The sequence below is a fragment of the Heterodontus francisci genome, chromosome 4, assembly GCF_036365525.1.
Source record: "Heterodontus francisci isolate sHetFra1 chromosome 4, sHetFra1.hap1, whole genome shotgun sequence".
NCBI classification, from domain to species: domain Eukaryota; kingdom Metazoa; phylum Chordata; class Chondrichthyes; order Heterodontiformes; family Heterodontidae; genus Heterodontus; species Heterodontus francisci.
In genome coordinates, this window is record NC_090374.1 from 96,255,873 (window position 1) to 96,281,580 (window position 25,708).

The 25,708-nt window shown below is 43.6% G+C and overlaps 1 protein-coding gene across 2 annotated transcripts in view; it reads left to right on the top strand.

Moving 5' to 3' along the window:
- Nucleotides 1–25,708, top strand: part of hsd17b4 (hydroxysteroid (17-beta) dehydrogenase 4) — a 220,068-nt gene that overhangs the window by 102,236 nt on the left and 92,124 nt on the right. For both annotated transcript variants that reach the window (XM_068029896.1, XM_068029897.1), the window contains exons 14-17: nt 12,557–12,608; nt 17,404–17,475; nt 20,238–20,341; nt 23,110–23,175. In XM_068029896.1, the coding sequence (XP_067885997.1) occupies nt 12,557–12,608; nt 17,404–17,475; nt 20,238–20,341; nt 23,110–23,175 (294 nt within the window). The remainder of the gene's footprint in view (nt 1–12,556; nt 12,609–17,403; nt 17,476–20,237; nt 20,342–23,109; nt 23,176–25,708) is intronic.

The window sequence follows — 25,708 nt, forward strand, 5'->3', positions numbered from 1 at the left end:
GATTTCTGCATCTAGAGACAGGTTACTGGTGATAGTTGAGCCTAGGTAGGTGAACTCTTGAACCACTTCCAGAGCGTGGTCGCCAATATTGATGGATGGAGCATTTCTGACATCCTGCCCCATGATGTTCATTATTGAGAAAGTACTCTGATCTATTCTCTTCTGTTCAACATGGATGACCTCACACTTGTCTAAAGACAGGGCTAAATTGTGGCGAGTCGAAGAGACTTAGTAGTTGGCAGGAAAAAAGACAGAGGCGCAAGGGGAGAGCCAACTGTGCAACAGCCCCAACAAACAAATTTCTCTGCAGCACCTGTGGAAGAGCCTGTCACTCCAGAATTGGCCTTTATAGCCACTCCAGGCGCTGCTTCACAAACCACTGACCACCTCCAGGCGTGTATCCATTGTCTCTCGAGATAAGGAGGCCCAAAAGAAGAAAGAAGACTCTGATCTATTCTCTTCTGTTCAACATGGATGACCTCACACTTGTCTACATTGAATTCCATTTGCCACAGTCTTGCCCATTCACTTAATTTATTAATATCTCTGTCATTTCATGCTTCTATCTACGCGGCTTACCATGCCACCTATCTTATGTCATCAGCAATTTTGAGCTCTATCCCATCATCTAATTTGTTAATAAATATGGTGAATAGTTGAGATGCCAACACAGATCCCTGTGAGACACCACTTGTCACATCCTCCCAATTAAATTACCTGCCCATTATCCCTACTCTTTATTCCCTGCTGCCTAGCCAATTTCCTGACAGATCAATAATTTGTCTTCAATTCCATGAGCTTCAGCTTTACCTGACAGTCTCTTGTGAGTAGGGCCCGATCAAATTCACAGCTGTGAAAAATGCGCCACAGACCGTGAAATCTCGGGTCCTCCGTCAAATCAGCCATTTTGTGAACTTTGTACGTTTTATTCATTGACACAAGGCTCACCTCACTGCTGGGAATGTTGCAAACATCTCTCAATTTAGTGATTGGCACAAGGCACGACTTGCTTATTGGTAGGTGAGGGAGGGCTTCCGGTGCACTGCTGGAAAATGAACATGCAAAACAACAAGCAACAATTGCATCTTTTTTAAAAATTCGGCAGCGAGCTCAGGAAGTCATCAGTTCGATACAATGGAACTTGTGGATGCTTTTGCAAGCTGCAACATATCTTTGGGAAAAACTTGATTACCCAAAGCTGTGGGTATTCATTCAACGTAATGGGCAAAATGGTGGTTGATTGCTCCATGCAAATAAACTACGACAGGACTACTGAAGGTTTATGCTACACATTACAAGTAGATGAAGTCTGAGATTAATGCATGTGAGTCTTGTGCCATTATGTGTGATGAATCTACTGATGAGCAAGGCAACAATGTGCTGCATGTTTTCTTTGAATTTATGCCTGGTAACGCCAAAGATGTACAGTCAGGAAAGCTAACAACAATGTTCGCGACTGCATCCACTTAGAAGCTGTTAATTATACCACAGTTTCCCAAGCAATAATCAAAGCCATTTCAAAATATGGTGCAGATTTCAACAGTGTCTGTTTTCATTAGTGACAATGCAACATGATAAAATCGTTCAAATTTGTGCTCCAAGATGTAATGCCTAATGCTGTCCATATTACATGTGATGCACATGTTATTTCTCTTGTCAGTGAACTGTGGAAAAGCGTGTTTGGTACAGTCAGCAAACTGGTCAGCTATATTGAAAAGAGCTTCAAACACTGCCTTCGTAGCCGCAAGCTTTGATACAGGCAACATGTTGCAAATATGGCTGAAATAGGGGAACAACACATTGCCCTTCCTCCAGAGCCTGTAATTACACATTGGAATTCTCAGACATTGCTTCATAAGAGCTCACACTGACGCCGAAAACATAGGTTATAACAGACATTGTAACCATTCTAAACAATACTTAGCTTAATGAGGAGGTTCAGTTTGTTGCCAAGAATGCTACATGACTGATTTAATCACAGGTGTTTTCTTGCTTGGCAAAGAAGCTCAAACAATATTACTGCTATGGGGGAAGAGTCAAGCGGTGAAGAAAAAGCAGTGCAGAGATTTCAACAACCTTCTGTGGCATTCCTGAAAGCTGTGCATATCTTTGACCCCGCAGAAACGTGCCTGTTGGTGGTGGATTTAAACCTGCTTGATGTGATTTCTGGCTTTGACAAGAACTGTAGGCTGAAGATTCCTGTTTATAAAAGCATTGCAAAAGAAGCAGATTGTACTTTGCCTGTGCTGCAGTTTTGGAACACTCTGGAATGCAGAATTCCCCACCTGGCAAGGCTAGCAGGGCGCTGTCTTTCAATTCCAGCAAACTCTGGACGCAGAGAGAGCTGTATTTAAACACAGGCAAGTGTTCACAGTGCAAAGACAGGGAATGCAGAGAGAGACCGTTGCAGAGTGCCCCATAATCACATTCAACCACTGAATTCAGTGAGGCAAGAATGTGACCTGTTTATCGTCAGCTTTTTAAAATAGTTTTTGAGTATACAATAAATAACATTTGAAACCAGAAACCTCCCTTGTCTTTTTTCTTGTTTTAAATAGATCATTTTCATGGTTTGTTGCAACACGATTTAAATATGTGAAATTGTGAAATTCACAATGCTTAAAATGTTACTGTGAAATTTGTAAAATTTGACCGTGTATTTAGTAGGGCTCTACTTATTTTTTTTTTTAAAGAGATACAGCACTGAAACGGGCCCTTCGGCCCACCGAGTCTGTGCCGACCATCAACCACCCATTTATACTAATCCTATACTAATTCCATATTCCTACCACATCCCCACCTGTCCCTATATTTCCCTGCCACATACCTATACTAGGGGCAATTTATAACATCCAATTAACCTATCAACCTGCAAGTCTTTGGCATGTGGGAGGAAACCGGAGCACCCGGAGGAAACCGACGCAGACACAGGGAGAACTTGCAAACTCCACACAGGCAGTACCCAGAATTGAAACCGGGTCGCTGGAGCTGTGAGGCTGCGGTGCTAACCACTGCGCCACTGTGAGGGACTTTATTGAATGCCTTCTGGAAGTCCAAATAAATAACACCCATAGACGTTCCCCTGTTCACTATTTTAATCACCTCTTCAAAAAAAATTCAATCTACCAGGCGAGACCTACCTTTTACAACTCCATGCTGGCACTCTCATCAGCTGAAAATTTTCAGTCACTCTATCCTTGACTCTAGTAATTTCCCGACAACAGATGTTAGGCTAATGTTTATAATTTCCTGGTTTCCCTTGCTAACTTTCTTAAATAGCAGAGTAACGTGCACAATTTTCCACTCTAAAGGAACGGTTCCTAAATTGAAAGAACTTTGGAATATTATAATTAGGGCATCTGCAGTGTTCTCACCTCTTTCCTTTAAAACCCTTGAGTGGAAACCATCTGGTCTTAGCAGTATGTCGTGCTGTCGTGCCTTTTTTAAATTATGAATTTGCCTATGTTAATTATGGTGAGTCCCCATTCCTGATTCAGTTAGGTGTCTAGCATAATATATTTTCCACTGCTGTAATTATTGACATAAAGTAATTAATTTGTCTACCATTTCCTCAATTTCATTGACAGTATCAACATTACCAGTTTTTAAGGGGCCCAGAATACCTTTGACCACCCTATTTTCTTAATATACTTACTAAAAAGGTTTTGTTGATTTTGATATCCCTTGCAAGTTTCTTTTTATATTGTCTTTTGTAGCTCTTAATACCTGTTTTGTCACCCCTTGTTGTTCTTTGTACCTCTCCCGTTTGGTGGTATCTGTGTTTTTGCATTTTTGTTTCTCTTGTAGTGATATGCCATCTCTTACTCTTGCCATTTGTGGACGTTTTTATTGACATCAGAGCTCTTGCCCATACGGGGTATAAATTAGCTCTATATTTAGTTGAATTCTTTTTTTGAACGCCAGCTACTGATCATCTGTCATTTTATCCATTAAGAAGTTTGCCCATTTTACTGTGGACAATCATTATCTCTTTGCATTGAAGACAGTCTTACCTAATCTAGAATCTTAACTGTTTTGGGTTTCTCCCTTTCATACACAACTTTAAAAGCAATTGTATTATGGCCACTATTGGATAAGTATTGATGTACCATTAGATTGTTAACTAAATGTAAGAGGATTAGAGATGGTCAGAGCAGTCAATCCAGACTCATCTGCCATTCTTTTGTGTATTGTCCACCGAGATACATCGATGCTTGGCTCACCACTTAGTATAGGTAGAGTTTTCTCTGCCTCTCTCACATGCTGGCAGCATGCTGCCTCATTCCCAATGCACTAATTGAGGATATGCACTTACAGGAGTTGTTAAGGTGGAACAGGAAGAAGGGAGGGTTCCCCTCCTTGAGATCTTGTTTAAGTGTGGGCAAGGCTCACTTCTGCCTGGAGATTGACCAAACACTGGAACTCCCAGATCAAGTAGTTAGAGAAGGAGGTGTTTGAACTGAAGCACCCCGTAGGGCGGCACAGTGGCGCAGTGGTTAGCACCGCAGCCTCACAGCTCCAGGGACCCGGGTTCGATTCCGGGTACTGCCTGTGTGGAGTTTGCAAGTTCTCCCTGTGTCTGCGTGGGTTTTCTCCGGGTGCTCCGGTTTCCTCCCACAAGCCAAAAGACTTGCAGGTTGATAGGTAAATTGGCCATTATAAATTGTCACCAGTATAGGCAGGTGGTAGGGAAATATAGGGACAGGGTAGGGATGTTTGTTGGGAATATGGGATTAGTATAAATGGGTGGTTGATGTTCGGCACAGACTCGGTGGGCCGAAGGGCCTGTTTCAGTGCTGTATCACTAATCTAAACCAAAGGGATGTCAACGGTACATGTTTTCCAGTTATGTACAAATAGGAATAGGCTAGATGTTGGCTGGTTCTTCTTTCCCAGGGAGGGAAGATTGGAGCGGCGGTAGCTGGTTGACCTGGGTGGAAGCTGATCCGGAGCGGGAGCTGTAAAAGAGAGCGCTGGGCTCGAGGCCCTCAGTTACCTGAAGACAGCAGTGGCGGCGGCTGGTGGACCTGCTCTCTCGGCGCACGCTGAGACTCGGGGGGGGGTGGGGGGGTGGGGGGGGGGGGGGGGTGGTGAAGAAACTTAGTGACCTCGCAGGAAATCTGCAAGGTGATTGGTTGGGTGATTAGCAGCTGTTAGTGCATTTAAATAGCTTAAAAAAAGGGGGAAGTTATTTTGTAGGAAAAATATCCTCGAGTGATCATCTGAGTACTACCAAAGTTTTTTTTAATTCTGTGTAACTTATTAAGGATTTTAGATTGCAGTGGGTAGAACAAGGCCCCTAGTGTCATGAGTATTTTTTAATTATGGGAGTAAATTAATCGAAGGGTAAGTCATGGCAGGAGAGCTCAGCCCCGTGATATGCTCCTCCTGCGCTATGTGGGAAATCAGGGATGTTTCCAGTGTCCCTGACGACCATGTGTGCAGGAAGTGTATCCATCTGCAGCTACTGGCTACCCGCATTACGGAGCTGGAGCTGCGGGTGGATTCACTGTGGAGCGTCCGTGATGCTGACAACATCATGGATAGCACATTTAGCAAGATGGTCACACCGCAGGTAATGGCTGCACAGGCAGAAAAGGGATGGGTGACCACCAGGCAGAGTAGTAGGTGCAGGCAGGTAATACAGGTGTCTCCTGTGGCCATCCCCCCCTCAAACAGATATACCGCTTTGGATACTGTTGGGGAATGACTTCCCAGGGGAAAGCAGCAACAGCCAAGTTCGTGACATCACGAAGGGCTCTGCTGCACAGCAGGGGAGGAAAAGGGGTGGAAGAGCTATAGTGATAGGGGATTCTATCGTAAGGGGTACAGATAGGCGTTTCTGTGGCCGCAAACGAGACTCCAGGATGGTATGTTGCCTCCGTGGGTGCTAGGGTCAAGGATGTCACGGAGCGGCGGCAGGACATTCTGAAGGGGGGGGGGGGTGGGGTTGTTGAGCAGTCAGAGGTCGTGATACACATTGGTACCAATGACATAGGTAGAAAGAGGGATGAGGTCCTGCAACAAGAATTTAGGGAGCTAGGGAGCAGATTAAAAAGCAGGACCTCTAAGGTTGTAATCTCTGGATTACACTCTGTGCCATGTGCTAGCGAGTATAGGAATAGGGGGATAGAGCAGATGAATGCGTGGCTGAGGAGATGGTGCAGGAGGGAAGGCTTTAGGTTCCTGGATCACTGGGTCTGTTTCTGGCAAAGGTGGGACCTGAACAAGTTGGATGGATTGCACCTGAACTGGAACAGGACCAACTTCCTTGCTGGGAGGTTTGCTGGTGCTGTTATGGGGGGGGGGGGTTTAACTAATTTGGCAGGGGGATACAGAGTGGAGGTACAGTAGGTGGTGAGCCACAGCCAAATATAGAAGAGAAATTGAGTCAGTCTGGAAGGCAGAGCAAATATAGACCTGCTAAGGTACAAGTGAAAAATGTAAGATTGGATTGCATTTACTTTAATCCAAGGAGTCTTACTAATAAGGCAGATGAATTGAGGGCATTGATTAGTACATGGGATTATGATATTGCTATCAGGCGTAATGGGGAGGGGATAAGAGAGGAGGTGGCATTGCACTGTTGATCAAGAAGCCAATTACTGCAGTAAGGAGGGATGATATCTTAGAAGTTTCCTCAAATTAGGCCAGATGGGAAGAACTTGAGAACAAAAAGGGGGCAGTCACTTGGCTGGGCATGTACTACAGGCCTCCAAACAGTCAGGGAGAGATAGAGGAACAGATATGTAGGCAAATCTCAGAGGTGTAAAAATAATAGGGTAATAATAGTAGAGGATTTCAACTTCCCCAATATCAACTGGGATAGTCTTAGTGCAAAAGGCTTAAAGGGGGAGAAATTAAAATGCATACAGGAGAGCTTTTTGAGCCAGTACGTAGAAAGTCCTACAAGAGAAGGAAGGGGCAGTACTGAACCTAAACCTAGGGAATGAAGCTGGATAAATGGTAGAAGTATCAGTGGGGGAGCATTTCGGGGATAATGACCATAACTCTAAGATTTAAGGTAGTTATGGAAAAGGACAAAGACGGGCCAGAAATAAAGGTACTGAATTGGGGAAGGCGGATTTCAGTTTGATAAAGCAGGATCTGGTCAAAGTGGACTGGGAGTAGCTACTTGTAGAAAAGTCTACATGAGGCCAGTGGGAGTCATTCAAAGAGAAAATAGTGAGAGTTCAGAGCCAACATGTACCCGTTAAGGTGAAGGGTAAGACCATCGAGTCCCGGGAACCCTGGATGTCAAGGGATATGGAGGATTGGATCAGGAAAAAAAAGGAGCCTTATGGCAGATTCGGAGCGCTGAAAACAGCGGAGTGTAAACCGTGGCGCGGAGTCAACTCCCCCTTGTCCCCTTTATTCCTTATACCCACTTGATCCTGGCCGTCACGTGGGACTGAAGTCCTCTTAATTCAGGCTTAGTGTTTGGGATATCGGATTTCAAGAGAGCCACCCTCCGGCTTAATCCACAGCTACAGTTACTGGCTTAGTACAAAGAGGAGGAAACTCAGTCCTTTCTTTAACTATCAATTTACTTTATTCACCTTGTTGTACAATGTGAGAATAAGGCTTATACACTTAGTTAGACAAAAGCATACAACTCCAGCTGAGTTATACAGTTAATAACAAAACTAGCTAGAATTCATAAGCACACCCACTAGGTTCCTCTGGCCTTTCCCTGACATAGTCACAGAATACAAAGGATATTACCCAAAAAAGGGAGAGTTAACGCTGGCCAGGCGTTCCGTTCTCTCTCTCTCTCTCTCTCTCTCTCTCCTACGTCGTCGCCGTGTCGCTCACGCAGGGCCTTCCGCTTCCACGATGGTTGATCTCTGGAGTCTTCGCTGACTCTATGCCCAAAAAGCTCTATTCTTATCCTCACTCTTATCTCTCCAAATCTGAGCTGTCTCTTTCTGGTTGGTTTAAGCTTCCTCACCTCGTTCACATCTTCTTTTAATTGGCCCAGGCCCAAAGACCCCGGTATCACACCGTGTCCAAATAAGGCCCTGTTCCTGTGATCGATCCTTTGTCTTGTCTCATAAAGTAACTAGTTTAAACTGGTTTTTACCAGCACAGGCCAGTGTCCGAGCTCCAGGTTACTACAGGTCAAACAATCCCAGCAGTTTGTAACTGATTCTGTGTTTCTTACAGCCCCTGGCCAACAGGAGGCATTAGAGGAGTGTAGAAAGTGTAGGGGAGTACTTTAAAAGAAGTAATTAGGAGAGCAAAGAGGGGACATGAAAAAACATTGGCGGGCAAGATAAAGGAAAATCGTAAAGTGTTTTATAAGTATATTAAGGGCAAGAGGATAACCAGGGAAAAGGTAGGGCCCATTAAGGACCAAAGTGACAGTCTGTGTGTGGAGCCGGAGGACATAGGTGAGGTTATAAATGATTACTTTTCATCTGTTTTCACTGTGGAGAACGATGATGTAGGTGTCGAGATCAGGGAGGGGGATTGCGATATATTTGAACACATTAGCATTGAAAGGGAGGAAATATTAGATGCTTTAGTGGGCTTAAAAGTGGATAAATTCCCAGGCCCAGATGAGGTGTATCCCAGGCTGTTATGTGAGGCAAGGGAGGTGATGGCAGGGGCTCTGACACAAATTTTCAGATCCTGTCTAGCCATGGGAGAGGTGCCAGAGGACAGGAGGACAGCGAATGTGGTACCATTATTCAAGAAGGGTAGCAGGGATAGACCGGGTAATTACAGGCCGGTGAGTCTAACATCAGTGGTTGGGAAACTATTGAAAAAAATTCTGAGGGACAGGATTAATCTCCACTTGGAGAGGCAGGGATTAATCAGGGATAGTCAGCATGGCTTTGTCAGGGGGAGATCGTGTCTGTCTAACTTGATTGAATTTTTTGAGGAGGTGACTAGATGTGTAAATGAGGGTAAAGCAGTGATGTAGTCTACATGGATTTCAGTAAGGCTTTTGATAAGGTCCCGCATGGCAGATTGGTCAAGAAGATAAAAGCCCATGGGATCCAGGGCAATTTGTCAAATTGGATCCAAAATTGGCTTCGTGGCAGGAAACGGAGGGTAATGGTCAAGGGTTGTTTTTGCGAGTGGAAGCCTGTGACCAGTGGTGTACCACAGGGATCGGTGCTGGGCTCCTTGCTGTTTGTATTGTACATTCATGATTTAGATGTAAATATAGGAGGTATGATCAGTAAATTTGCAGATGACATGAAAATTGGTGGTGTCGTAAATAATGAGGAGGAAAGCCTTAGATTACAGGACAATATAGATGGGCTGGTACGATGGTTGGAGCTGTGGAAAATGGAATTTAATCCTCAGAAGTGTGAGGTGATGCATTCTGGGAGGACTAACAAGGCAAAGGAATATACAATGGGTGGTAGGACTCTAGGAAGTACAGAAGGTCAGAGGGACCTTGGTGTACTTGTTCATAGATCACTGAAGGCAGCAGCACAGGTAGATAAGGTGGCTAGGAAGGCATATGGGATACTTGCCGTTATTAGCCGTGACATAGAATATAAAAGCCGGGAGGTTATGATGGAGCTGTACAAAATGCTAGTTAGGCCACAGCTGGAGTACTGTGTACAGTTCTGGGCACCACACTATAGGAAGGACGTGATTGCACTGAAGAGGATGCAGAGGAGATTCACCAGGATGTTTCCTGGGCTGGAGCATTTCAGCTATGAAGAGAGACTGGATAGGCCAGGGTTGTTTTCCTTAGAGCAGAGAACGCTGAGGGGGGACATGATTGAGGTATACAAAATTATGAGGGACATTGATAGGTTAGACGGGAAGAAACTTTTTTCCTTAGTGGAGGGGTCAATAACAGGGGGCATAGATTTAAGGTAATGGGCCGGAGGTTTAGAGGGGATTTGAGGAAAAAATTTTTCACCCAAAGGGTGGTTAGAATCTGGAATACACTGCCTCAAGTGGTGGTAAAGGCAGGAACCCTCACAACATTTAAGAAGTATTTGGATGAGCACTTGAAATGCCATAGCATACAAGGCTACGGGGCAAGTGCTGGAAAATGGGACTAGAATATTTAGGTGCTTGATGGCCGCCACAGACATGATGGGCCAAAGGGCCTGTTTCTGTGCTTTATAACTCTGGAAATTTGCTGTCAGCTTTTGCAGTGTGTCCTGGTTCTTGACTCTGGCAGAGATTGCATCATGTAGATACAGCATTAGCAGTTAACTTGTGCATTGTCAATGCGATCTCTTGGACTGGTTTCAATTGCCTGAGGAGATTGGAGATTAATTTTTCAGAGCTTTTTCCCCTCTTAGTGGCTCTTTTTTTTTTACGTGACTGCGACAGAGGGCGGAAGTGGTAGACGGTAGGGGCTGGCTTGATTGACCAGCTGGTCTTTTCGTGCTCCTCATTTTCATATGTTAAGTCTTGTCTGCCCCTTGTCAGTGGAGACTTGGCCCCAAGGTGAGCATCGGGATGTTCAGAGGGACCTGGATGTCCACATCAATAAGTCACTGAAAGCTAACATGCAGGTGCAGCAGGCAAATGGTATGTTGGCTTTTATCGCATGAGGATTTGAGTACAGGAGTAGCAAAGTCTTACTTTAATGGTATGGAACCTTGGTTTGACCACACCTGGAGTACAATTTAGTCTGCAGTTTTGATCCCCTTAGGAAGGATATTATTGCCATGGAGGGAGTGCAACAAAGGTTCATCAGACTTGTTCCTGGGATGGCTGTCCTATGAAGTGAGATTGGGGAAACTGGGCCTGTATTCTTCTCTAGAGGTTCAAAGAATGAGAGGTGATCTCATTGAAAACTGCAAAATACTTAAAGGGGTAGACAGGGTAGATGCAGCTGAGATGTTTCCCCTGGTTGGTGATTCTAGAACCAGGGGACACAATTTGAAAATAAGGGGGAAGCCACTTAGGACTGAGATGAGGAGAAGTTTCTTTACTCAGAGGGTTGTGAATCTTTGGAATTCTGTACCCCAGAGGGCTGTGGACTCTGTCATTGCGTATGTTTAAAGTAGCGATTGAAAGATTTCCAAATACCAATGACAGATAGGGCTATGGGGATAGTGTGGAAAAAAGGCATTGAAGAGGATGATCAGCCATGATCGGATTGAATGGTGGAGCAGGCTGGATGAGCTGATTGGCCTATTCCTGCTTCTGTGTTCCTATATGAACTGTAGGAGGACACACGGTACGACAGGTGTGCTGTTGGGGAGCAAGGAACGTACATCAGGTCTTCCAAGACCTGCATCACAGCTCGTCTTTGTACTTGCTGGAGAAAAGGCAGGCTATCATAAACAACTCACCAGATTGCTTGCTGATGACCAACAGATCCCTTGTCATGGATTTGAAGGGAATCTACATCAGGGCTTGTGCCTTATTACATGTCCCTTTGTTTGTAATTCGACTGGTGAGGATATCTGCAGAGTTTTGTGCGGGTTCTGCCTAAGTTCAGCGCGGGAATTTTTTTTATTTGTTCGGGGGATATGGGCATTGCTGGCTAAGCCAGCATTTATTGCCCATCCCTAGTTGCCCTTGAGAAGATGGTGGTGAGCTGACTTCTTGAACTGCTATAATCTTTACAAATACAAACTGTGCTGTTGGGAAGGAAGTTCCAGGATCTTGACCCAGCGACAGTGAAGGAATGGCGATATAGTTCCAAGTCAGGATGGTGCGTGCTTGGAGGGGAATTTGCCGGTGGTGGTGTTCCCATGTTTGCTTACTGCCTGTTATGTTGGAAGCACAAGCTGTTTAGTGCCCACAGTGGCTCAGTGGTGATCACTGCAGCCTCACAGCTCCAGGGACCCGGGTTCAATTCTGGGTACTGCCTGTGCGGAGTTTGCAAGTTCTCCCTGTGACCGCGTGGGTTTTCGCCGGGTGCTCCGGTTTCCTCCCACAGCCAAAGACTTGCAGGTTGATGGGTAAATTGGCCATTGTAAATTGCCGCTAGTGTAGGTAGGTGGTAGGAGAATGGTGGGGAAGTGGTAGGGAATATGGGATTAATGTAGGATAGTATAAATGGGTGGTTGATGGTCGGCACAGACCCGGTGGGCCGAAGGGCCTGTTTCAGTGCTGTATCTCTAAATAAATAAATAAAGGGGTGCTGTGGGGTTGAATTCCGAAGACACTATAGACTTAACTACTTTACATGCAGTGAATGTGTGAAGATGAAGGCAAATTTGAGAGAATTAGTTAGCTTTGTGGAAAAGAAAGTGATTTGATATTTATTGAAAGTATATAGTATCTTTTTAAACTTTGGTAGCTGCCAAATTAATATTTTCTAGCCCTGCATATTCCTATGTTCATACTTTTTTAAAAAAATGACCATTTTACAACAGAATATGTGATTAAGTTTTGTTGCTTGTACAAATTATTTTAGTGAGATATCTGTAGATAAATTGAAATTTGCTTATCTAATTTTCGATAGTTTTATTTTTTAAAAGGCATGCTAAGTTTTAAAATCTTGTATAAGCAGGACAATGACAAAGTTTTTTGCAATTATGTGAAAATGAAAATGGTTCCTTTCTGGCTTTACCAAGGGATTCACAAATGTGTGATGGGTTTTCTGTACATTTTGCAGGTGTTACACGGTGAACAATATTTGGAGTTGTACAAACTACTACCAACTTCAGGTAATCTCAATTTTAGAAAAATCACCTTCCCTTCTGAATTCTAAACCAACGACTGCCCTACTTCAGTGTTTATTCTTGTGCTGTATACCCCTCAAAACCTTTCAATAAAGGGCAAGAGGTTGTACAAGGGTTTTGATGAGAGCAGATAGGAAGAAACTGTATCTCTGGCAGAAGGATTAGTAACCAGAGGAAATGGATATAAGATAATTAGCGAAAGAACCAGAGGTGCGATAAGATTTTCTTTTTACACAGCAAGTTGTTAAAGATCAGGAATGCACTGCCTAAAAGGGGATGGAAGCAGATTCAATAGCAATTTTCAAAAGGAAGTTGGACATACTTTAAAATGAAAAAAAAATGTGTAGGGCTGTGGGGAAAGAGCATGGGAGTGGGATGAATTGGATAGCTCCATCAAAGAGCTGGAACAGGCATGATCGGTGCAAGACCTCTTTGTGCTGTATCATTTTATGAAGTCAATTTTTCCTACACTGATTCCTTTGAGTATATAGTATGAACATCCTGAAAACGAATTTCTATGGAATGCACTGAAAAGCCCTTAGAGGTTAGTTTTACCTTGAGGATACTATTGCAGCAAATGGTAACTGACTTATAACCTACAGGTTGTGAACTTGAAATCATAGAAAGTTGTGAAATGGATTCAGTAAATCATTTATTTTGGTACCCAGCAACAAGGAAAATAGCTATGGAAACGACTGGTTTGTTGTAAAAACTTTCAAGAAAGGGAGGCTCCCACCCCCCTAGCCACCCCGAAGTTAACTTTGCCTTGTTAGGACGCCAAAAGCCTATCTTTTGAACCCCCTAGTGACCAACAAGCTGTGACTAGGGCTGGTATCTACAGCTTGTCAGCACTATACTAAAGAGACTGGCAGACCAGTTTGCCATAATCTTGCCATCGGCCTCATTAGGTGTACGTAGCATCAGCTGTAACGCTTGCATTTCAATTTGTGCAGAATCTAATTTCTAGGCTACTGTCTTCTCATATCCCAAGAAAAATATAAAATAATTTTTTTGAGTGAAATGGCAAATGTCATTGAAATGAAGGATTATTTTAAAGTATCAAAGCACCTTACATCATTGCAATCGTTTAGACGGTTTTAATGAAAACAAAAACGTTCTTGGGTAATTTGTAACTTGCCCTTTATCTTCAGTCCTCCTGTTCTTGACCCCTTTGATGCCAAGAGTGTGGGTGCTTGCCATGGTCTTGGAGCACTGTCTGCTTTCTATAGTAATTGGCCATCAAGAAGTGTTGGGGATTGATGATGCATAATTTTCCTGATTTTTCTTTCCTCCCCCAACCCCACCCCTGTCCATTGCAAGGTACTGTTTCTAACCACTTTCCCACTTTGTAATAAAAGCAAAATACTGCGGATGCTGGAAATCTGAAACAAAAACAAGAAATGCTGGATTCACTCAGCAGGTCTGGCAGCATCTGTGGAAAGAGAAGCAGAGTTAAAGTTTCGGGTCAGTGTTCCGAAGAAGGGTCACTGACCCGAAACGTTAACTCTGCTTCTCTTTCCACAGATGCTGCCAGACCTGCTGAGTGAATCCAGCATTTCTTGTTTTTGTTCCCACTTTGTAAGTTTACATTAGCAACTAAGCAAAGTGGAAATTGAACTTGCATTCATGCCTATTCTGATCAACAAGTCCATGCCAACATCATTGTAGCATATAGTGGCAAAAATCTTTGAAAATATACATCCTGTAATAGATGTAGTTTTTGGAATTGTTTGTCATTAAGTAAGAAGAAAAGAAGCTTGCATTTATATAGCACCTTTCATGACCTCCGGATATCCCGAAGTATTTTAAAATCAATAGAGTACTTTTGAAGTGTAGTCACTGTCGTAATGTCGGAAGAGCGGCAGTCAATTTACGCACAGCAGGATCCCACAAATAGCAATCTGGTAATCATCTGACCATCTGTTTCAGTGATGTTTGAAGGCTATTCAAACAATGCCATGGATATTTTTCATCCACCTGAGAGGACCTCAGATTAATGTCTCATCTGAAGGACTTCACCTCAGACAATGCAGAACTTCCTCAGTACTGTACTAGAGTGTCAGCCTGGATTACATGCTCAAGTCTAGAGAGCGGGACTTAAATCCACAACCTTCTGACTCAGTGGCGGGAGTGCTACCACTGAGCCACAGCTAACTGATAGTGATCACTAATAGCAGTGTTTGTCTGTAAATTGATGAGATTTAAATATGTATTAATTATTGATATCATACTCTTCAGAAATCACAAAGAAATGACAAACTAAAATACAAAATCCCCAAGCATTTAAGATTTTGCATTTATCTGGCAAGAAGCTTAAGAAAAAAAAATAATGATTTGCACTGAGTTTTTTGAAAGCTGACAGGCATGTAAATGTGTTGAAGTAGAAATGTGGCTGAATAGATGTATCCAGATAAAATGAAAAGACGCGGATCACTTTAATCAACGTGGATTATTCAGACCCAGTTGAACTCTGAAAGTTAGACTATTAAATAGATAAAAAGGTATAACTAAGGATTCATACCAGCACCTTTTCAGCAATTCATCCTTGTTTATGTTTTAATTTATTGTATTATTTCTTTGTTTATATTCAGATCTTTTACCTGCTTCACATACAAATATCTAGTGCAGTTGTTTATATATTCTGCTCCAGGACATTTTTAATACTTCGTTTATATTGCCGAAGTACTTCAGTACGATCACTGATTGCTGAAACAGCCTCACTGGCAAGTGGCATTGCCAACAATGGCTAACTGCCGCGTAACGGAGATTCGCACATGAGCAGTTGCAAATGTGACTTTAGAGCAACTGTTTGGGGGCATTTGCACCTTCGCTGCTTGGGCTGTAATCTGGCGGAACTGAGCGCCTGCCCAAACTTCATCCCATTCATTCGTGTTTCTGACTCTGAAACAGAGTTGTGTTTCTGATCCTGATTTTCTCCTATGTTGGTAGAAGATCTATGCAGGACAACAATGATGAAATTGCAGATGCAAAAATGCAAGATCTACGACCAGTGGCTGTTTTTATTTTGTATGTTGCACAGAATTGTCAGACACCACCAAAACCTTTTCAAGGGGGGCATTACTAGCTCAGATGGCAGTGGCTTTACTTTCTTCACAAGATTATTTGTAATGGAGACAACCCTGTTAAGTAATTTGATTGAGTCTTTTCTGGTTGTCTATGTATGAATTGAACATAATATACCTTGTTAAAAGCAGATTTCTTATGCCCTTATTTGAGATGCATCACACAAACAGATCCATTATTGTTGTCTGAATCAGTAACCATCTCTTGTATTATAAATAAAATTTAAAGCATAGCAAATCACTGTTCTTTGAAAATAATTCAGTCAAAACAGATGGCTTTAGATAATTACCAGCTCAATTGAGATCATGCTGCAGACTGGCTTCAAACTATGTGCTTACAAGCAATAGTAGTTTTAAACCACAACATTTATCCCTATTATATGCGTATTGGTACTTCAGTGATATTGTTGCTGATGCTGGCACGAGTGGGGTTGGGCAGGGTGGGGGGGAGAAAAATTTGTGTAGGTTAAGGTAATAATGAAAATGAAACAAATTATACATCTTTTAGAAATTAAGCTTTTTAAAATTTGGTTCATATGAAGGCCTACTTCACTACCTCCTCAGCTTATTGTCAGCAAAGCCAAAGTAGTCTGCAAACATCTACATGCCTCCATCTCCCTCCTAGAACCTAAGCCTGGAAGAGTGGAATCCTGGGGTACTCCTAAGTGTAGCCTTCTCACCGGCAACAAACCCATCATCAAGACCGCTTTCTTTTACATTTACAACATCACTTCCCTCCACCCATTTTTTTTTTCTCTACAGTTGAAAAGCTAATCCATGCTTTTCTCATCTAACAGCAGGACTTCCCCGAAGCTCACCTTATCAACCTTCCTACTTGCACCATCCATAAACTACAAGTTATCCAGAATGCCTCACCTCATGTCATCACTGATGCCAAGTTCTGCATACTCGTCATTGCTGTCCTTATCAAGCTCCGTTGGTTTGTTGTGTCCCCAAAAACTAAATGCATGAATCTCATCCTTGCCTTCAGCTTCTTCCGTTGCTCACCACCTCCACCTCCTCAACATCATTCATTATTTCCTTCAGTCTTAAATCTCTTGTGCATCCGCTTGTCTTCCAGCACCAGTATACTTCTTATTTCCAGTCCTTCTGTTTCATCATTGGTGTCATTCTTTCAGCTATCTTTCCTCTCTCCTCTGGAATTCTCTACATCGGCATCTTTGCCTTGTCGCTTCCCTTCCTGTTTTTCTGAAACCCCTCTAATGTATTCATGTTTGACTGTTTTGCCCCCTCCTGTCCTTCCATTGCCTCCCCCCCCCCGTGGTTTGCTGTCCATTTCGCTATCTACAGCCCTGCCCCATAAATCACTGATATGTAAATTTGTACATCATAAGTACCATAGTAATCTAAGTTATTGCTGCTTTATGTCAATATTTTGAAAACCTAAACCAAATCTGTTACTGACAGGTGATTAAAACCAATAGGCATTTTTCATATGTTGCTTGGTTTAAACTAGATAGCGCAGGAAAATATATTGTTAATCATAATACAGAAACATAATTATGGAAATATCTGTTAAATATTGGTTAGAAGTGTTTAGATTGTAAAGTTATGCAACTTCTTAAGTCGACTTTATTAATCCGGTGTAAAGTCACATTTTCCAAAAACATGATGATTAGTTAGGGAGAAACAAAAAACAATCTTTTATGGGTAATGATGTTTGCTGTATTTGTTAGGAACACTGAAGTCAGAAGGAACTATTGCTGATATTCTTGATAAAGGATCTGGTGCTGTTATACTTCTAGATGGTAAGTTACATGTCAAGAAAACATTTTCACCTTGGGTTTCATAGTGAATTTTTGATGATAACCAGAAACGGTCTTGTGCTCCTTCTTAATCTTCGACTCTTATTTTCTTTTCTTATTTTCTTTTCTTATTTTCTTTTCTTATTTTCTTTTCTTATTTTCTTTTCTTATTTTCTTTTCTTATTTGCTTGTCATTGCTCTAATTCTCATGTTGTCACTTTGCAGTGTGCCCAAGGTTGAGTATGAGTAAAACAACTTTTGCTCGATTGAGAAGGGCTCAGTTTAAACAATTGACACCCCATTTGTCTCATTGCTTCCTGTGCTTCAAAATGTACAAATGTGAAGTCAATTTATAGTAAGGAGGATATTGGATGAAAATGGTAATGCTGTTAAATGCTTCCTAAATAAACACCCAATCAATTTGCTCGGAAAATATACATGTAAAATATCTGCTTAATTCTACAATTTGAAAGCAGAATCAGAGTTATGGCAGAAGGCTGCAGATTTTTAGCTTCGTACACTTGAGACATGGAGGTAGGGATCAGCAAAATAATTTTGAGGTCCATGGTAATTTTAAATGCCTTGCTCCAAGCCTTTAAACTTGTGTTTTAAAATAAGCTAGCGGCTAAGTAATTTTAAAACTGGGTTATCCAACATATGGCCTGCCACCTAGGATCCGGTCTGCCAAAGGTTTCCATCCAGTCTGCCAGTCCTTTGTGACTGACAATGGGCTGCCCGTGGCTTGGCTTTGATTTACAGCTCTCATATTAAAATGTACATCAGGTGGAAGGGTTAGGCGGGACCTGTGTCTGACGGACGACAACCGCAAGTCTGTGACTGACAACGGGTTGCCCGGGCATGGTGAACGCTGGCAGTTTGCGGCACAGGCGTGCTAGGATCAGCTGCTCCTGCTGTTTTTGCGTGGTTCAGGGAGCGAGCAGGAATGGCTGCTGTAGGGGAGAGCGAGAGAGAGGCCGAGGGGAGAGCAGGAAGCGGGCCAGCACACAGCCAGAGGCGCAGTGGGGTGCTGAGGGAGCATGCTGAGAGTCAGGCAGCCCTGAGAGGGGCAGTGTGTGGTGGGGGGGGAAAAAGAGGGGCAGAGTGTGGTGGGGGGGAAAAAGAGGGGCAGAGTGTGGTGGGGGGGAAAAGAGGGGCAGAGTATGGTGGGGGGGGAAGAGGGACAGAGAGTGGTGGGGGGGGGAGAAAGAGGGACAGAGTGTGGTTGTGGGGGGGGGAAAGAGGGGCAGAGTGTGGTTGTGGGGGGGGGGAAAGAGGGACAGAGTGTGGTTGTGGGGGGGGGAAAGAGGGGCAGAGTGTGGTTGGGGGAGGAAGAGGGGCAGAGTGTGGTGGGGGGGGGAAAAAGACGGGCGGAGAGTGGTGGGGGGGGGGAAAAAGACGGGCAGAGAGTGGTGGGGGGGGAAAAAGACGGGCAGAGTGTGGTGGGGGGGAAAAAGAGGGGCAGAGTGTGGTGGGGGGGAAAAAGAGGGGCAGAGTGTGGTGGGGGGGAAAAAGAGGGGCAGAGTGTGGTGGGGGGGAAAAAGAGGGGCAGAGTGTGGTGGGGGGGGATAAAGACGGGCAGAGTGTGGTGGGGGGGAAAAAGAGGGGCAGAGTGTGGTGGGGGGGAAAAAGAGGGGCAGAGTGTGGTGGGGGGGAAAAAGAGGGGCAGAGTGTGGTGGGGGGGAAAAAGAGGGGCAGAGTGTGGTGGGGGGGAAAAAGAGGGGCAGAGTGTGGTGGGGGGGAAAAAGAGGGGCAGAGTGTGGTGGGGGGGAAAAAGAGGGGCAGAGTGTGGTGGGGGGGAAAAAGAGGGGCAGAGTGTGGTGGGGGGGAAAAAGAGGGGCAGAGTGTGGTGGGGGGGAAAAAGAGGGGCAGAGTGTGGTGGGGGGGAAAAAGAGGGGCAGAGTGTGGTGGGGGGAAAAGAGGGGCAGAGTGTGGTGGGGGGGAAAAAGAGGGGCAGAGTGTGGTGGGGGGGAAAAAGAGGGGCAGAGTGTGGTGGGGGGGAAAAGAGGGGCAGAGTGTGGTGGGGGGGAAAAAGAGGGGCAGAGTGTGGTGGGGGGGAAAAGAGGGGCAGAGTGTGGTGGGGGGGGAGAAAGAGGGACAGAGTGTGGTGGGGGGGAAAAAGAGGGGCAGAGTGTGGTGGGGGGGGAGAAAGAGGGACAGAGTGTGGTGGGGGGGAAAAAGAGGGGCAGAGTGTGGTGGGGGAGGGAGAAAGAGGGACAGAGTGTGGTGTGGGGGGGGAAAGAGGGACAGAGTGTGGTTGGGGGAGGAAGAGGGGCAGAGCGTGCGAGGGGGGGAAAGAGGGGCAGAGTGTGGGGAGAGAGGGATCAAGATCACTCCTGACAGATGGACATCTGTCTTAATTTTCCGTATTACTACATCGTGTGCGGGCAGACATTGACTACTGTGCAAGCAAAAACAATGTCCGGTAGCTCACTAAATAGGGAGAAATGTGTTTTAAATCGGACTGTATTTTGATGGCATTAGGTTGACTATACATTTTATGTATAGATTAATTGTTACCATGTTTGTGGTTGAGTCAATAAGTTTGCCAAATGTCCATGGTGCAACATGTTGGTGCCTATCCCTACTTGGTGGAACTTTGGGTGATATTCAAGGACTATCCAGTTAATTGACCAAATACTAATTTTCTGAATGCCTGGGTCATGCTGTCATCTATTAAAGTTGAGGTTTTTTTAAAGAACTTTACAGATAAACTTCACCTGCACTGAATATATCTGGAACTAACTGTAGATCTACTTCCCTTTCAGTTCATACCTACAATGAGAGAGATTTAGTCTGCTATAACCAGTTCTCTATCTTTGTTGTGGGGGCTGGAGGCTTTGGTGGAAAAAGGACATCTGATAAAGTTAAGGTAAATGTCAACATATATATGCCTGAGGTTTTTTTTCCAGGTTATTTATGTTATGTTCAATTTAAGTCACAGCATTGTATATGTTAGTAGGGCACAAATAATTCCTCTCTAAGCAAGATGATAATGTTTAGTTCAAAACTGGCAGTTCTCTCAGAATATAGCATATTTATACCACAAATTAATAAACTGAACAGTTTTCATATTTGTAATGGTTATTAAACTGATACATTTTACTTACTGAATTTCTGGTAATATTCTACAGTATTGCGGTGAAATCCCTGCAGATATGGGTGGCGCAGTGGTTAGCACAGCAGCCTCACAGCTCCAGCGACCTGGGTTCAGTTCTGGGTACTGCCTGTGCGGAGTTTGCAAGTTCTCCCTGTGACTGCGTGGGTTTCTGCCGGGTGCTCCGGTTTCCTCCCACAGCCAAAGACTTGCAGGTTGATAGGTAAATTGGCCATTGTAAATTGCCCCTAGTGTAGGTCGGAGAATGGTGGGGATGTGGTAGGAAACATGGGATTAATGTAGGATTAGTATAAATGGGTGGTTCTTGGTCGGCACAGACTTGGTGGCCGAAGGGCCTGTTTCAGTGCTGTATCTCTAAATAAATAAATAGAGATGAGAGAAGTATTAAAGCATTTTTCTTACTTTTACAGCATATCAATGTGAAATAGAATTTCTGTCCCATCTTCTGTGATTGTATCTTATACCACACACTTACTTTGTAATGTCAAGCTTCACATGTACACTGACAACATCCAGCTCTACCTCATTACTAACTCTCTCGACTCCTCCACAGTCAGACTGCTTGTCCCACATTTGGTCCCGGGTGAGCACAATTTCCTCCAATTAAACATTGGGAAGATCAAAGCCATTGTTCTTTGGAGCAACAAACTCCATTCCCTGGTCACCAATTTCATCCCTTACTTGGCCACTGCCTCAGGCTGAACCAGAGTGTTCACAACTTTGGCACTCTATTTCTCCCTGAGCTGAATTTCTGACTCCATGCCTTGTCGAAATATCTCCGCCCCTGTCTCATCTGCTGAAAACCCTATCTGTGCTTTTGTTACCTCTAGACTTGACTGTTCTAATGCTCTGCTGGCGACCTCCCTCGCGTCTTCTACTCGCCAAAAACTTAAGATCATCCAGAGCTCTGCTGCCTATATACTAACTCACATCTAGTCCTGTTCATCCATCACCCCTGTGTTTCAGTCCATCATACCTCAAATTCCTCCTTGGCCTTGTCCCTCCCTGTTGCTGTAACCTCCTCCACCCTTACAACAATCTGAAAACTTTGACCTCTTTGGAGGATGGTAGACAATGGTGTTCCCCAAGGATCAGGGCTAGGACCACTTATTTTTTTTTTTGCAACATATCCAAGACTTGGATCTTGGAATTCGAGTAGAACCTCAAAATTTGCTGATGACACCAAACTTGGAGGAGTGGCAAACAATGAGGATGATATGAGCAGCCTACAACAGTACATAGATAGGCTAGCAGAATGGGCAGACAAGTGGCAGATGGATTTTACTATAGACAAGTGTAAGGTGATGCATTTTGGCAGAAGGCAATATAGACTTAATGGTGCAGTTCTAAAGAGTGTGCAGGAACAGAGAGGGACGTGGGGTACATATGCATCGATCTTTGAAGGCGGCAGGACATATTGAGTGATTGGCAAAGCATGTGGGATCTTGGGCTTCATATATAGAGGCATAGAGTACAAAAGCAGGGAAGTAATGCTGAACCTTTATAAAGCTCTGATTAGGCCCCAACTAGAGTATTGCGCCCAGTTCTGGTCACCACACTGTAGGAAAGATCTGAGGGCCCTTGCGAGGGTGCAGAGTAGAGTTAGTAAAATGGTTCCAGGGATGAGGGATTTTAGTTACAAAGTTAGGTTGGAAAAGGTGGGGTTGTTCTCGCTGGAACAAAGGAGATTGAGGAGAGATTGGATAGAGGTGTACAAGTTTAGGACCGCTTAGATAAGTTCGACAAGGAAAAACTTCTCATTAACTGATAGTACAAGGACTAGGGGACACAGATTGAAGATTTTGAACAAGAGATGCAGGGGGGATGTGAAGAACTTTTTTACGCAGCGAGTGGTAATGACCTGGAACCCACTGCTCACAAGAGTGGTGGAAGTGGAGACAATCAATGATTTCAAAAGGAAATTGGATGGGCACTTGAAGGAAATAAATTTGCATGGCTTTGGGAATCAAACAGGATGACTGGATGCTCTGCGGAGAGCCAGCATGGACTTGATGGGCTGAATATCCTCTTTATGCCGCAAAAATAATTCTGACTCTTGCGCATCTCCCACTTACTTCACCCTACCATTGGGGCCATACCTTTATCTAACTAGGCTCCAAGCTCTAAAATTCCCTCCTTGAACCACTCAACCTTTGTGTTGCTCTCAAGACGTTCATAAAATCATCTTTGACCAAGCTTTTGGTCTCCTTCTTTGGCCCTGTGTCAGTTTTTGTCTGATCACGTTCCTGTGTAACACCTTGGGATGTTTTACTATGTTAAAGGTGCTTTATAAATGCATGCTGTTGCTGTAAGCAGAATATTCAGTGAAAGCATGTTGTATGTGGAATTTATCCCACTCATGAGTAAGATCTATATAACACTCTCCCTCCACATGCTTGTGAAATTATTCATTCCTCCTTTGTGTGTTAATCATAGTTCATTATTGAGATTCTCTATTTATGTATATTTATATACTCCTGCCTATTTTTTGTGAACATTAAGGTAATTTTTGTTTTATCCAGGTAATGATGAATCCTCCCAACAGACCCCCAGATGCCATGATGAGTGATGTAACAAGTGTAGATCAGGTATGCAGTACGTCATGAGCTCGGTTATTAAATTCTTACATCAGTTTGTGTGAGCTTTCTTTCAACAGAAAATTAACTTCTTGTAAACCTAAATAGGATGCTATTTTTATGATGAATGCGAATATGCATTCCGGCTCAAATATAAATTAAGTTTTTGAAATTAAAGTGCGGATGACTGACCTACCATATTGTAGGGAAAGGAGATCTCTGGTGTTGGGAACTGTTTACAAATATGAGTCAACTAATGCAATTTAATACAGTACTCCTTAAGAATTCTGTTATTATCATGCTGCAAAATGTAGGCTAAGTGTTTGCAATGGATGAGAGTTAAAATAAGTTTCTGTAAAAGATGGGCCAAGACATTTGGGGCGGCGCAGTGGTTAGCACCGTGGCCTCACAGCTCCAGGGACCCGGGTTCTATTCTGCGTTCTGCCTGTGCGGAGTTTGCAAGTTCTCCCTGTGACCGTATGGGTTTTTGCCGGGTGCTCCCGTTTCCTCCCACCGCCAAAGACTTGCAGGTGATCGGTAAATTGGCCATTGTAAATTGCCCCTAGTTTAGGTAGGTGGTAGGGAATATGGGATTACTGTAGGGTTAGTATATGGGTGGTTCTTGGTCGGCACGGACACGGTGGGCCGAAGGGCCTGTTTCAGTGCTGTATCTATAAATAAAAAAAATAAAAAATTACAAGTCATTTCTGTAACCTGGATATCATTAGACTTCCTCTGATAAGCAAATGAGGCATTAAAAAAAGTAACCTCAGAATTAATTGGCCTGAAATGAAATTCTGCCTGGCTAACAGGAGCAGTGCATATTAAAACTGCCATTGGCTCTTCAATTGACGAGGGTCTACTGGAAAACAATTGGCTTTCAAATGAAAGCAGAATACTGCAGATGCTGGAAATTTATAATAAAAACAAAATGCTGGAATTTTTCAGGAGGTCTGGCAGCATCTGTGGAGAGAGAAACAGACTTAACATTTCAGGTCGATGACCCTCTGATAAAGGGTCATGACCTGAAGTGTTTCTCTCGCCACAGATGCTGCCAGACCTGCTGAGTACTTCTGGCTTTTAAATGACTTCAATAAGACACAGACAGCCCTTGCACTTTGCGGCCCCAAAGGGACATACCAATTACACACAGTTCCACTTAAACTGCAGATTATAATACATTATGTATGTAATAATGAACCTGTTTTTAACATGGTGTGTCATTTGTTTTATCATAGCGCCACAGGAAACGTCTATCAGTAATATTTTATTTGTACAGCAGCAAATTCTGTTAGATTGTTCTTTCTATTTTAATAGACTATAGCAGTGGAAGGGAGTTTATCAAAAAGGAGACGTGTAACCAGTGGTGTTCCACAGGGATCCGTGCTGGGACCACTGTTGTTTGTGATATACATAAATGATTTGGAGGAAAGTATAGGTGGTCTGATTAGCAAGTTTGCAGACGACACTAAGATTGGTGGAGTAGCAGATAGTGAAGGGGACTGTCAGAGAATACAGCAGAATATAGATAGATTGGAGAGTTGGGCAGAGAAATGGCAGATGGAGTTCAATCAGGGCAAATGCGAGGTGATGCATTTTGGAAGATCCAATTCAAGAGTGAACTATACAGTAAATGGAAAAGTCCTGGGGAAAATTGATGTACAGAGAGATTTGGGTGTTCAGGTCCATTGTTCCCTGAAGGTGGCAACGCAGGTCAATAGAGTGGTCAAGAAGGCATACGGCATGCTTTTCTTCATCAGACGGGGTATTGAGTACAAGGGTTGGCAGGTCATGTTACAGTTGTATAGGACTTTGGTTCGGCCACATTTGGAATACTGCGTGCAGTTCTGGTCGCCACATTACCAAAAGGATGTGGATGCTTTGGAGAGGGTGCAGAGGAGGTTCACCAGGATGTTGCCTGGTATGGAGGGCGCTAGCTATGAAGAGAGGTTGAGTAGATTAGGATTATTTTCATTAGAAAGACGGAGGTTGAGGGGGACCTGATTGAGGTGTACAAAATCATGAGAGGTATAGACAGGTTGGATAGCAAGAAGCTTTTTCCCAGAGTGGGGTATTCAATTACTAGGGGACACGAGTTCAAAGTGAAAGGGGAAAAGTTTAGGGGGGATATGCGTGGAAAGTTCTTTACGCAGAGGGTGGTGGGTGCCTGGAACGCGTTGCCAGCGGAGGTGGTAGACGCGGGCACGATAGCGTCTTTTAAGATGTATCTAGACAGATACATGAATGGGCAGGAAGTAAAGAGATACAGACTCTTAGAAAATAGGCGACAGGTTTAGATAGAGGATCTGGATCGGCGTAGGCTTGGAGGGCCGAAGGGCCTGTTCCTGTGCTGTAATTTTCTTTGTTCTTTGTTCATAAACATTACACACAATAGAGAAAATTAGTTTATTCAGTTTTTTTTATTAAATTCAACATAGTGTACTAGATAGTTTTACTGTTCTTAAATTCCATTACTATGAGCACTGAATGTTCTTAATTTTCAAAATGCATATTGTTTACAGCATAACATTTATGAAAAAAAATC